The 13,570-nt window shown below is 47.1% G+C and overlaps 1 protein-coding gene across 3 annotated transcripts in view; it reads left to right on the top strand.

Annotated features, from left to right (window-relative positions):
- NUP210L (nucleoporin 210 like) overlaps positions 1-13,570 on the top strand; it is a 52,272-nt gene that overhangs the window by 10,391 nt on the left and 28,311 nt on the right. For all 3 annotated transcript variants that reach the window (XR_013834029.1, XM_079957883.1, XM_079957884.1), the window contains exons 9-18: positions 52-158; positions 1,352-1,492; positions 1,718-1,855; positions 3,733-3,888; positions 4,546-4,744; positions 5,652-5,797; positions 6,642-6,863; positions 7,998-8,171; positions 9,076-9,268; positions 11,463-11,551. Coding sequence is in view for 2 of the 3 variants with exons in the window: in XM_079957883.1 (XP_079814009.1) it covers positions 52-158; positions 1,352-1,492; positions 1,718-1,855; positions 3,733-3,888; positions 4,546-4,744; positions 5,652-5,797; positions 6,642-6,863; positions 7,998-8,171; positions 9,076-9,268; positions 11,463-11,551 (1,565 nt within the window). In the remaining variant the exon portion in view is untranslated. The remainder of the gene's footprint in view (positions 1-51; positions 159-1,351; positions 1,493-1,717; positions 1,856-3,732; positions 3,889-4,545; positions 4,745-5,651; positions 5,798-6,641; positions 6,864-7,997; positions 8,172-9,075; positions 9,269-11,462; positions 11,552-13,570) is intronic.

Genomic DNA, 13,570 nt, shown 5'->3' with positions numbered 1-13,570 from the left:
CATCTTACAGAAATGCTTTTCGTTTGGCTTCCGTTGTGCAACTGATTGCAGGTTTCACTGTCCAGCCCGGCAACAGGTGGATCCTAGAAGTGAAGCGAGAGTATACCATCACAGTTGAAGTGTACGACAAATCGAGCACCAAGATCTACCCGTCCGATGTGAGTAGGTGTCAGCTTGGGAAAGAAGCTCAAAGATCTCTCTCAAATGCCAGCATTAACTTGCAATGAGATCCTGTGCATGTTATGTCTGAAATCACACCCACACCCCAAATTCCAGAGTAAATGTTCATAGGATTCCAACCTTAAAGTGTCATCCAGTATAGACATATTTGGGGTAAGCCCCACTAAATTCAGTGGGACTTAATTCTGAGGAACACGCATAGGACTGAGGGGTTTTGTGGCACATAGTGAAACTATGGAACTCACTCCCATTGGAGTTCATTGGCTCCCAGTCCATTTCCGAGCACAGTCTTGGTGTTGACCTTTAAAGCCCTAAACGGCCTCGGTCCTGTATACCTGAAGGAGCGTCTCCATCCCCATTGTACAGACCGGACACTGAGGCCCAGTTCCGAGGGCCTTCTGGCAGTTCCCTCGCTGTGAGAAGTGAGGTTATAGGGAACCAGGCAGAGGGCCTTCTCGGTAGTGGCACCTGCCCTGTGGAATGCCCTCCCAGCAGATGTCAAGGCAATAAGCAACTATTTTACTTTTAAAAGACAACTGAAGGCAGCCCTTTTTAGGGAAGTTTTTAATGTTTGATGCTGTATTGTTTTTAATATTTGGTTGGAATCCGCCCAGAGTGGCTGGAGAAACCAAGCCAGATGGGCAGGGTATAAATATATTATTATTATTATTATTATTATTATTATTATTATTATTATTGCTGTTGTTGTTTTGTTGTTGTTGTTGTTATTATTTCCACCGGGCTAGATGGCTTTAAAAGAGGATTAGAGAAATTCATGGAGGACAAGGCTGTCAGCGGGTGCTTGGCATGATGGCTGTGCTGTGTTTCTGAATCCCAGTTGCTAGAAACTGCAGGAGGGGAGAGAATGCTTTTGTGGCCAATCCTGCTTGTGGAGTTCACACTGAGGCATCTGGTTGGCCACTGTGAGAACAGGATGTTGGATTAGACGGGCCACTGGCCTATCTGTGTTGGGTCTGCAAAAAACAACAAGTGTCTTTAAAAATTGGATGCAGGCACTGAAGAATTTGAAAACACGTTTCCAGCCTTGTAGGCTTCCTTGGAGTCAATGATTCTGTCGATCTGTGACCTTTTTGCTGTGCTTCTGATAAAGTGTTTGATGTCACACTGTCCCTTCTTCTGACAACATTTCCCCCCACCCCTTGATTTCCAGAATCTTCGAATAACTCACCAGTTTCCCCAAGAATACTTTCAAGAGTTTATATCTTCAGTTAATGGCTCCTACCATGTAGTTCGGGTTTTGAAGGATGGCGTCACCGTCATTGAAGCCGCGCTGGTGTCTGTTCTCCTCCAGGTAAAAGAAAAGCTCCTTCATCGTAGTAGCATATGGATATTCTCTGGCCTGGATTTATGGGTTTGCAATAATATAATAATAGTAGGTCTCAACATTGGAAGGCTAGGAATTTGAGATACTTTGCTAGCCCTGCAGGCTTCAATATTTATTCCTTGTTATGTACGTGTTTTTTGTTTTTCTTTCAAGACTGAAAATTCAGGTCAATCATTCCTCCCTTTCCTTCAGAGTGGTTCAGAAGATTTCTTAAAGCCGCCCATCAGCCACAAGCAGGAAGTGAAGATTTACCTTCCCATCACGCTGACGCCCTCCTTCCTGGCATTCCCACACCACCCGCTGGCCGTCTTGTACCGGTACAGAGTTCAGGTGAAGTTGTCCAAGACCTGGGGAGATAAATCCCCTAGAATGCCCTTTATTCATTTCTCAGTGCGGTACAAATGTTTGCAACCATCTGCCACAGGAAAGATGGCACCCATTCCCTCCACCATTTTGACCTACTTATGCCTTCAGAGCTTCCAGTGACAAAACCCTAAAGCAATGGGTTGTGTATGACAACAGAGCTTCCCTTCGCTCTCCTTCCGAGCATCTAACACAACACAGAAGGGTTGTTAAGAGCCAAATGAAACATGATCATTTTGACAACGTCTGGTTCCCTCATATCAGATGCGTAAACAGAAGTGAAGTCACTGTCAGATTTGCAGCCACTCATGCTTACTTATGGAGAGGCTGTGTCATGGATAGTTTGAAGCCTTGTTGATGCACTTAATGATTTGGTTATCTGACAGTGTCGCTGCTCAGTTTTCCTTCTTATATGTGGCTGAGTACACTACAGGTTTTTTTTAAAGAACGTAAGAACAGCCCTAATAAGGATTTGCTGAATTAAGATTTGAACTGGAATACAAAAGGGGGAGGTGAGAGCAGGTCCGAGAAACAAGGTAATAGAAATAAGTATTGGAAATTATATTTGTTTTTTTTTTTAATTGTGTATTTTTGTACTTTTGTTTTTTTGTATTAAATTGGAAATTCTAATAAACATTTATTAAAAAAAAAAAAGAACAGCCCTCTATCAAAATTATATCTTAACCTTTATTTCACACAAAGGAGAGTGAACCTTCCCAGCTCTCACCTGGGAACTTCCCCTTCTTCCCCCAGTTTCCTCCCCCTGGGAGATCCCACCCAGGGAGTTTTCCTTTCAATTCTTTTCCTAATGATCCATAGCATGGAATTTGCCTGTTTCAAGGCAGCTGCACACCAGGTCGACGTCTTCATTGAGCTATCCATTACAACCCCAAGGTCTCGTTCCTGTTCGCTCACTTCCAGTTCAGACCCCATGAGCGTATATGTGAAATTCACAGTTGGGTACCTGCAGCAGAGATCGTAGAAATTTTGCCTGAAAGCCATCTAGCTTTGGCAGGTCCCCTTGCTTTGAACTCATTACTTCCGTCTAAGGAAAGTTGCTCACTGTCCTCAGATGCATTAACTAAACGTAAGCAAGAGTCCCATATAGCACATGTCCCCTTCCCTATCTCCTGTAAGAGGGGCATCTAACCTGTTGCTAGATTCCAGTGGCCGCTGCCACCACCCGTGGCACCCGTGTATTGCTTTGTAATGATTTGTTGGGTCTCTGGACCATAATAAAGATTGTTGTATGTGTGAAATTCACGTATTTTTGCCCCAATGCGCATCACTTCACACTTGTTTACTTACATTGAATTGCATTTGCCGGTTTACCACCCATTCACTTCGTTTGGAGAGGTCCTTTTCATCAATGTCCTTTTATTATAAAACATTCTACCAAAAAATTAAAAATTAAACAGGCCACCTGGAAGCAACCCATGAGAATCTCTGCTAATACCAAATGGAATAAAAGTGTTAGCCTCTCTGTCTACAAGAGGAGGCTGGTGGAAAAAACACCCTGACATCCCGCTGAGGAAGACCTATTGCAGAAAACATAGGTGACCACCTGACCTCCCTAGCAGAAGGGACCTGAGGTTGGGCCTCCTCACTAGTTGAGGCCACTGCTACATTGAGATTTCTATTCCTGCAGTCCCCTTCCACTGGCCATGTGAGTCCATGCTTGCATTTCCACCAACGGAGGCCACTGTTTCTGATCCAGTGACACATGCTCTCTCCAACACCCCGGTGGAGAACATCATCATCTTACTCTGTTCTGGGGGTGCAGGCTTAACTGTGCATTTTGTATTTCCCCCCCCCCTTGCTTCTGCTCTCCCAACTCTTCACAGGTGGAGGGAGGTAGCGGCAACTTCACGTGGACCTCTTCCAATCAGACAGTGGCCACCGTCACGGTGAAAGGGGTGGTCACAGCCGGGCTGGTTGAGGGCCAAACCGCCGTGCAAGCCAGAGATGTGCAGAACCCTTTCCACTTTGGGGAAATACAGGCAAGTCTTCCTGCAGCATTGGCGCAAGTCGAATTGCTTGCTGGGTCAAAACCCCACCCTACAGGCTTCAAACTCAGTCTGAAGAGAGGCCTTGGGGCGTTCTGAATCCCTAGAGAGCTGATTCTTCCCTCCTAGGTGCTCTTTGTTGTTGTTTTGTTGTTTTTTAATAACTTTTTAAAACAAAACATTATCCAGAAACATATCATCCTTATTCCCCCCCATTTTTCCTCCCTCCCCCCACAGAACCCCCCCACCCCCAACTTCCCTCAGTTCCAGTCTTTGATTTCTCTAAAAATGCGGTTTTCTGCATGTTACACAGTTGTATAGATCCTCAAACTGTTTAGCTGATTATTATCAATAAAAAGTTTGTGAATGCTTATTCAAAACCAGCCAAGGAGTCCAGTTCGCTTTGTTGCATCTTCAGATACTTTGTAAAAGGTTCCCATTCATCTTTAAAGTCACAGTTATCCTTGTCCTGTAGCTTGTATGTCAGTTTTGCCAGTTCTGCATAGTCCGTCAATTTTTCTTGCCATGATTCTTTAGTTGGGGTTTCTTCAGTCTTCCATCCTTGTGCTATTAAAACTCTGGCAGCCGTTGTTGCATACATGAAGATGTTTTCATGTGCTCTTTGACTCTTTCCCCCCTGCTCCCACTCAGGTGTATGTGCTCAAGCTCTCAAAGATGGAGTTCTTGCCATTCCATGCAGACACTGAGATTGGACAGACCTTGGAAGTTCCACTCAGGATGTACCACGTTGAGAAAGAGACGGGGGAGACCATCGCTTTCACGGACTGCTCACTCTTACCCCTGGACGTCGGCATGGATAAGCAAGGAGTGTTCGCCCTGGATGAAGCGGGTAAGAGGGCAGCTCTCTTCACTTGTTCCCTTACATAAATGGGCAGCCGGTCCTCTCCTGGCCTCCTGTTTTAGGCCTCATCTTCACTAGGCGTTTAAAGCAGTACTGCGCCACGTTAAACAGTCATGGCTTCCCCCAAAGAATCCTGGGAGCCTGTGCCATTGTGTGGGTGGGGCCACAGGGGCAGTTGCCGTGGGTGCAAAATTCTTAAGGGTGCAAAATTTCAAAAGAAAAAGAAAGTAGTAATGAAATCCACTCTCGACTCCTAGTATATTTCACTGAAATATACTCGGAGTTGAGAGTGGATTTCATACTCTTTCTTCAGCTCATAGTGGTGAGGAAATGGAAGTTCCCCCAGCATGTCTGCTTTATATACATTATTTACACAATGGTCCCCACGTGATTGGCTAATTCCAAGATTCTCCTGTAGGCCAATCAGGTTGCGGATTCACTTCCACCTGGAGCTGGATTGGATGGCTCCTGTGGACCAATCAGACTGCTGCATTATGGGTCCTATTGTTCTAGGACCAATCAGACTGCTGCATTCTGAATCCTATTGTTCTAGGACCAATCAGACTGCTGCATTTTGGATCCTATTCAACTCAGTACATAACACCTAATAATAAATGAAAAATAGCACACCCTCCCCCTCACACATATCCCAATGTTTGCATGGGCAGACTGAGGAGCAGATTCGGGGGACTGCTGTTTGCTAGGGTGACCTCCCCACAGGCTTTAGAAGGACACCCACTCTTGACCAATGCCCCATTGTGCTCTCCACCGTACTCCACAATCACGGGGCACTGCAATTGCCCCTTGGGTGGGTTGCCGAGCTCCTTCGTTGCAGTTCTGGAGTTGGTTGACAGATCAATCGCTCTTCCTGTGCAGTTGTGCTCTTGTTTGTTAGGTAAGCAGAAAGCTGGGCCACAGTTCTGCTCCACCATCCATCTAGCAGCCAAGTCTCTCGGCCATACGCTGGTGACAGCCAGCGCCACCATCTACGAGGAGTATTTTGACACGAGTGCCACCTTTGCTGCTTATGAACCGCTCAAGGTGAGGAAGCACCAAATCTATGGTAGTAGTGGGTGGAGGGTGGTGCTACACCCTCCATCGTTCTGCCCGGACACTGAGGTCCAGCGCCGAAGGCCTTCTGGCGGTTCCCTCGTTGCAAGAAGCCAAGTTACAGGGAACCAGGCAGAGGGCCTTCTCGGTAGTGGCACCGGCCCTGTGGAACGCCCTCCCATCAGATGTCAAAGAGAAAAATAACTACCAAACTTTTAGAAGACATCTGAAGGCAGTCCTGTTTAGGGAAGCTTTTAATGTTTAATAGGTTATTGTATTTTAGTGTTTTGTTGGAAGCCGCCCAGAGTGGCTGGGGAAACGCAGCCAGATGGGTGGGGTATAAATAAATAAATTATTATTATTATTATTATTATTATTATTATTACTATTATTACTATTACTACTAGTTTATTTCTGTTCTCTCTTTTGAATTCCTTTTGCGTTGTTGAGGGAAGGGCCACAGCTCAGGGATAGAGCATTTGCTTTTCTTGCAGAAGGTCCCAGATTACGATCCCCAGCAGTAGCATCTCCAGGTCGGGCAAAGTCTCTCCCCTGCCTGAAACCCTGCAAAGCCACTGCCAGTCAGTGTGTAGACAATACTGAGCTAAATGGTCTAGTTCAGTATAAAACAGAGTCCTTCATTTTGATGTTCTTTGTCTGCAACCTTGATCTATCATCTTACCAGTTTCCCGGGAACTAGGGGTGAGAATGGTGGTTAGAAAGCACAGACCTCCCTATTGGAAGAATTACAGGTGTGGAACCGAGGGTGGGGGGGGGTCCTTGGGTCAATTCATTGCAGGCTAAGGCAGTGTTAACTACTTTATATAATGACTAGGCTGTGAACCCCATGGAGGTGGCTTTGGTGACCTGGCATTCCGTGAAGGAAATGGTGTTCGAGGGAGGGCCCAGCCCATGGGTGTTGGAGCCATCCCGCTTCTTCTTGGAGCTCGGAGTGGAACATAAGGACAAAGTCCACGTGGTGGAGGTTCGTTTGCCGGCCAAGAGGAAGCAAAACCAGTACATTTATCGGATCACATGCCTGGAGCTGGGGGAACAGGTAGGAGGAAGGTGTGTGCGTATTCTCCCCCCCCCCCCAGACGTTAACAGGCAGCTAGATTGGTGATTGGGTGTAGCTGCCAAGACCACATAACACTGGTCTTGAAAGACCTACATTGGCTCCCAGTACGTTTCCGAGCACAATTCAAAGTGTTGGTGCTTTCCTTTAAAGCCCTAAACGGCCTCGGCCCAGTATACGTGAAGGAGCGTCTCCAACCCCATCGTTCTACCCGGACACTGAGGTCCAGCACCGAGGGCCTTCTGGCGGTTCCCTCATTGCGAGAAGCCAAGTTACAGGGAACCAGGCAGAGGGCCTTCTCGGTAGTGGCACCTGCCCTGTGGAACACCCTCCCACCAGATGTCAAAGAGAACAACAACTACCAGACTTTTAGAAGACATCTGAAGGCAGCCCTGTTTAGAGAAGCTTTTAATGTTTCATGTATTACAGTATTTTAATATTTTTTTGGAAGCCGCCCAGAGTGGCTGGGGAAGCCCAGCCAGATGGGCGGGGTATAAATAATAAATTGTTGTTGTTGTTGTTATTATGAAACGTAATGGCCGATAAGGAAAGGCACAGCCTCCATAGCGCTGGTGCGTCTTACAGAAAACAGCGCTATGATAGCTTAATATCATAGATATTAATATCATAGATAGAGAGCCAGTGTGGTGTAGTGGTTAAGAGCGGTAGGCTCATAATCTGGGGAACCGGGTTCGTGTCTCCGCTCCTCCACATGTAGCTGCTGGGTGACCTTGGGCCAGTCACACTTCTCTGAAGTCTCTCAGCCCCACTCACCTCACAGAGTGTTTGTTGTGGGGGAGGAAGGGAAAGGAGAATGTTAGCCGCTTTGAGACTCATGAAGGGGAGTGAAAGGCGGGATATCAAATCCAAACTCTTCTTCTTCTTCTTCTTCTTAATCTGTGCTTGGCTTATTCTCCCTTCTAGCTGTGTGCACCGTCCACAATGATGCCCCCTTTCCAGATTCAGTAGTTAGGAGATTTCAGCGTTTGGTTTTCTTAGGCTAACGCTTTAAACTGACCCTGTCCAAAGGCTCTGGTTACATCTAAACTTTATGCTTGGCTACATTTGCAAAGCCTGCTGGCTGACAACCACTCTTCCTCTGCTGCTTCCCCAAAGGTGTTTACGTTCCAGGTGGGCAATCATCCGGGCGTGCTAAACCCCAGTCCCGCTGTGGAGATGGTGCAGGTGAGGTTCATTTGTGCCCACCCTGCCAGCATGTCTGTGACACCTGTGTATAAGCTGGCAGCTGGCACTCCGCCTTGCCCATTGCCTCAGCACCACAAGCAGCTGGTAAGTGTTCCGGGAAAAGCTGGAAGCGCCACTGAAGCACCTCAATGCACTCCATTTGTTTGGGAATCTTGGGGAGATGTTGGATAGTGTTTTTTTGGTTTTTAGCCAGAAATTGGGCTCAGAAAGTTTGGATAACTGCAAGGAAAGTCCTTGTAGGGAAAATAGATAGATAGATAGATAGATAGATAGAGTTTAAACAGTGCTTTTTCTGGGAGCACTCAAGGGTATGCAGTACCAGCACCGCTTTTCCAGAAGAAAAGCACTGGATTTTAATATATATCTTTTAAATACAGTTGTACCTTGGATCTTGAACACCTTGCGATCCAAATGTTTTGGCTCCTGAACGCCACAAATCCAGAAGTCAGTTTGCAAATGTTTTTTGGAAGCCAGACGTCTAACACTGCTTCTGCAGCTTTTGATTGAGTGCAGGAAGCTTCTGCAGCCAATCGGAAGCCGCGCCTTGGTTTTTGAATGTTTTCGGAAGTCAAACGGACTTCCGGAACGGTTTCCGTTTGAGAACCAAGGTACGACTGTATATTAATATTTTGTTGGGAGCCACTCAGAGCGGCTGGGGCAACCCAGTCAGATGGGTGACATAGAAATATTATTATTATTATTATTATTATTATTATTATTATTATTATATTTGCTTCCAGCCTTTGTTATCAGGGTTTTATCTTTCTTTAGTAGACCTAAGCTTTTAAAACAGAATCAGTCTAACGGACCTATCAGTTAAACATGGTATGTAATCTTCCAAGGTGTCATCATGGGTGCCTTTCAAGTTCTGCTGCCCTTGCTTTGCGGGGCTTCTGTGCTTTGGCACTGTAGATCACAAATATGTGGTCCTTTCCCAGGTGCATCTCGCACACTGTTAAATGCATGCTGCCTCCGGTGTCTTTTGCAGGTCCCCGTGTCCAGTTTGAGGAACACCGTTTTGGAGCTAGCTCTCTTTGACCAGCACCGGCGGAAGTTTGATAACTTCACCTCCCTAATCCTGGAATGGATATCGGCCAACCAGAGCCTCGCTCACTTCGCTCTACCGAGGTCCATGCAGATGGTACCGAAGGATGATGGGACTGGACAGACCAGGCTCCACGGTACGACTCGGCGTTGCGCTTCAGCAGAGAAACCAGTGGCTACTAATCAGAATGCCTATGTTCTTCCTCCACTCCCGGAAGCAGTAATACGCCTCTGAAATAATACCTGTTGCTAGGAATTGCGCGTGGGGAGGGTGGTGGTGTCCTTGAAGTCCTGCTTGTGGGTTTCTCATTGGGACATCTGGTTAGCGACTGTGAGAACTGATTAGACCCAGCAGGCCCTTCTTATGTTCCCAGGCCCTTTAATGAAGAGACTGTCCAAGCCCCTGTAGCTAGATCTGCCACAGCCAGTGCTTTTTTATTATCTCAGTCCTGCTTCTGCTGCGCAATTTGGAAACCACAGGAAAGGAGAGTTTCTGTTATTCTCACTCCTTGCTTGCGGGTTTCCCAGCTGGACATCTGGTTGGCTGCTGTGAGAACAGGATGCCAGACTAGATGAGCCATTGGCCTGAGCCAGCAGGGCTTTTTTTGCATCTTTAAATGGGTTATTAATTACCGTATTTTTCACTCTGTAGGACGCACTTTTTCCCCTCCAAAAATTAAAGGGAAATGTGTGTGCGTCCTATGGAGCGAATGCAGGCTCCTTGGCTTCAGCGATAGCAACGCGAAGCCTCCAAAGCGCAGTGGGAGCACTCCCTCCGCGCTCCGGAGGCTTCGCGTTGCTTTCGCAGAAGCCTGGAGAGCGAGAAGGATCAGTGCGCACTGACCCCTCTCGCTCTCCAGGCTTCAGGGATAGTCGCCTGAAGCCTTCGGAGCGCAGCGTGAGTTCCTGCTGCGCTCCGCAGGCTTCAGGTTCCTTTTGCTGAAGCCGGGAGAGCAAGACTCTCCTGGCTTCAGCAGAGAGGGAGAGCTGTGCAGCGCCCCTTCAGCCAAGCAGGATGAGAAATGGAAGGGGCTCCGTTTCTCCTGCCGCTTCGCTGAAGGGGCGCTGAGCAGAGAGAGGAAGAATTTTTTTTCTTATTCTCCCCCTCTAAAACAAGGTGCGTCCTATGGTCGGGTGCGTCCTATAGAGCAAAAAATATGTTTTGTTTATTGCACTTACGTCACACCTTTTTCTTCAAGGAGCTCAAGGTGGCCTTGCATGGTTTCCTCCCATTGCTTTTCTTGAGCCAGTGTGGTGCAGTAGTTAAGAGCGGCGGACTCGTAATCTGGTGAACTGGGTTTGTGTCTCCGCTCCTCCACATGCAGCTGCTGGGTGACCGTGGGCCAGTCACACTTCTTTGAAGTCTCTCAGCCTCACTCACCTCACAGAGTGTTTGTTGTGGGGGAGGAAGGGAAAGGAGAATGTTAGCCGCTTTGAGACTCCTTAGGGTAGTGATAAAGCGGGATATCAAATTCAAACCCTTCTTCTTCTTCTAGAAAAAAATGTGCCGGTACTCACCATTTAGTAGTAGTTACTCCCCAAAACAACAACCCTGTAGGGTAGGTTTGGCTGAGGGGCAGTGAGCTTCATGGCCAAGTCGGGATTTGAACCCTGGACTTTCATGTCTTAATCCAGCACTCTAACCTCTACAATACACAGTAGCACTATCTCAGCTGCAGAAGCATCTGTCCTGCTGCAGGGATGAATTGGGGGGGTTGGCATGGTGCAAACACATCGGCAGGTGTGCTGGATTGGCTCCATGGGTGTGTTTGCACCACACTGGCCTCCCGGGCACTTCTCTCCTCTCCCTCACAGTAAGCAACAGCGTCCCAACTGCCAGGATGTTAGTGTTGTTATGAGCCAGTGTGGTGTAGTGGTTAAGAGCGATGGACTCGTAATCTGGTGAACCAGGTTCGCTTCCCTGCTCCTCCACATGCAGCTGCTTGGTGACCTTAGGCTATTCACACTTCTCTCTGAAGTCTCTCAGCCTCACTCACCTCACAGAGTGTTTGTTGTGGGGGAGGAAGGGAAAGGAGATTGTTAGCCGCTTTGAGACTCCTTCGGGTAGTGATAAAGCGGGATATCAAATCCAAACTCTTCTTCTTCTTCTTGTGGCTCCGCCCCACCTGGCAAGTCCCCTTTTGCTCATCCCTGTAATTTTTTAAAAAATAAAACTTACTGTATCTCACGTGCAAGAATGCAGTCTCCCTCACGCCTCCCTTCCTATGTAAGAATGGCAATTTTAAAATACATTTGTTTCAATTTCTGCTTCCTTTTTTCTCCCTCCCTCCCTCCCTCTTGATGCCATGTCTGCATCTGTTTTGGTCCCAGGACACCAGCTCCTTGAGGTGCGGCAGATCAAAGGGACGGTGTTGATCTCCGTCAACTTTGTGAAATATTCCGAGAGAGGGAGCCCAAGAGTGAGTGGAGGGAAAGATTGTTCCATGGAGAGGGCGTTGTTGTGCTCGGGTCCTTGCTTGGAGGTTTTTAAGCAGAGTTTGGGGGACCATCTGCCCTGGATGCTTTAGCAGAGATTCCTGCACTGCAGGGAGGTTGAACTAGGTGACACTCAGGGTCCCTTCCAACTATACAATTCTATAAGTATGGTATACATATGTAAGAACTGCACTGGCTGCCTGTTTCCTACAAGGCCAAGTTCAGGGTGTTACTGATACAGTGGAACCTCAGCTTTTGAACGTAATCTGTTCCGGAAGACCGTTCGACTTCCGAAACGTTCGAAAACTGAAAGCGGAAGCTTCAATACAATAGGGAAACTCAGAACGGAAGCCGCCTATCACGTTCGGCTTCCAAAAATCGTTCTAAAACCGGAGCTACTTCTGGGTTTTCGGTGTTCGGGAGCAGAAATGTATGACAATGGAGGTGTTCGACAACCAAAGCTTCACTGTAGTATATAAAGCCCTTAACAATTTACCTATCAGATCACCCTTCCCCATATATGCCCACTTAACTGCTCTAATTTGCAAACAGGCACTGTTACAGATGCCATGTATTATTATTATTATTATTATTATTATTATTATTATTATTTCCTGACAGGAACTCAAGGCAGCTTATAGAAAAAAATTGCCTGGTCTGGTCTTGAAAACAGCAAAAAGCCATGGAAGTGGGGGATCAGGGGCCGTAGAGTGCCAACGCCCCAGTCAAGACCAGAAAAGAAACAATTGCCCTGATTGTCTCGTCAGAACCACCCCCCCAAAAAAAACACCCCAGTTTCCCTGAGAAAGGAGAGAACACCTTACTGCCTAAGCTTCTCAAGACATTTTGCAATGGAAAAGGGAGAAAACTGCACTTGGGCTCTCTATTCTATCAGCTTTGGCGCCATGAGAAGGGATGCCTAACGTGCCAGATTAGCTGCCTCATCTAAGTCCCCCTGGGTTGCAAGTATGTGTAGGGGAGGTAGGCACCAGAACTCATCCAGTATCACATGCAGTTAGTTAGATTTCATAAATACTTGTAATACCTGCTAGATTTCATAAATACTTGTAATACCTGTCCCACATTTGTAAGAAATTTATCTTTTAGTGCAGCAGCACTCAGACTTTGGAACTCCCTGCCTCTTGACATCAATCAGGCACCTTCACTGTGCTCTTCCCCAGAGGCTGCTCAAAACACTTTTGTTTAGGCAAGCCTACCCAGAACGTGGCGCTGTGGGTTAAACCACAGAGCCTAGGACTTGCCGATCAGAAGCTCGGTGGTTCGATCCCCGCAACGGGGTGAGCTCCTGCTGTTTGGTCCCAGCTCCTGCCAACCTAGCAGTTCAAAAGCACATCAAATGCAACTAGATAAATAGGTACTGCTCTGGCAGGAAGGTAAACGGCGTTTCCGTGCGCTGCTCTGGTTCGCCAGAAGCGGCTTAGTCCTGCTGGCCACATGACCCGGAAGCTGTATGCCGGCTCCCTCGGCCCGTAAAGCGAGATGAGTGCCGCAACCCCAGAGTCGTCCGCGATTAGACCTAATGGTCAGGGGTCCCTTTACCTTTACCCAGAACGTTGACATGTGTTTTAATGAGGTTTTAAGCTTATAGTTCATTTTTATTGTTTTTGAAGGATTTAAATGGTTTTTAACACACCCACCCACCAATAATGTCGTCATTCTATTCTTTTTTGTAAATCCCTCTTGAGCTTTTCCCCTACCGTCGAGCGGCATAGGAATTTCATTAAATAAATAAATGCAAAATGGTGTCGAGAAAGTGGGCAGAGAGGTGTTTTTTCTCCTTCATTGTACCCGAAAACCTGGGATCATCCAACGAAGGGGATATTTAGGAGAGACAAAAAGGGACACCGCGAGGCGGTCAGCTTAAAGCGGCTTTAGAAGGGGCTTAGACAGATCCACGGAGGATAAGACGTATCAGTGGCTCCTAATCAGTATGGCTGTATTACCTCTAGTATCAGAGGCCTGCGTCTTGCTCACGGGCTTCC

This window comes from Podarcis cretensis (genome assembly GCF_951804945.1).
Source record: "Podarcis cretensis genome assembly, chromosome: 16".
NCBI lineage: Eukaryota > Metazoa > Chordata > Lepidosauria > Squamata > Lacertidae > Podarcis > Podarcis cretensis.
This window is presented reverse-complemented; position numbering and strand designations above follow the sequence as displayed.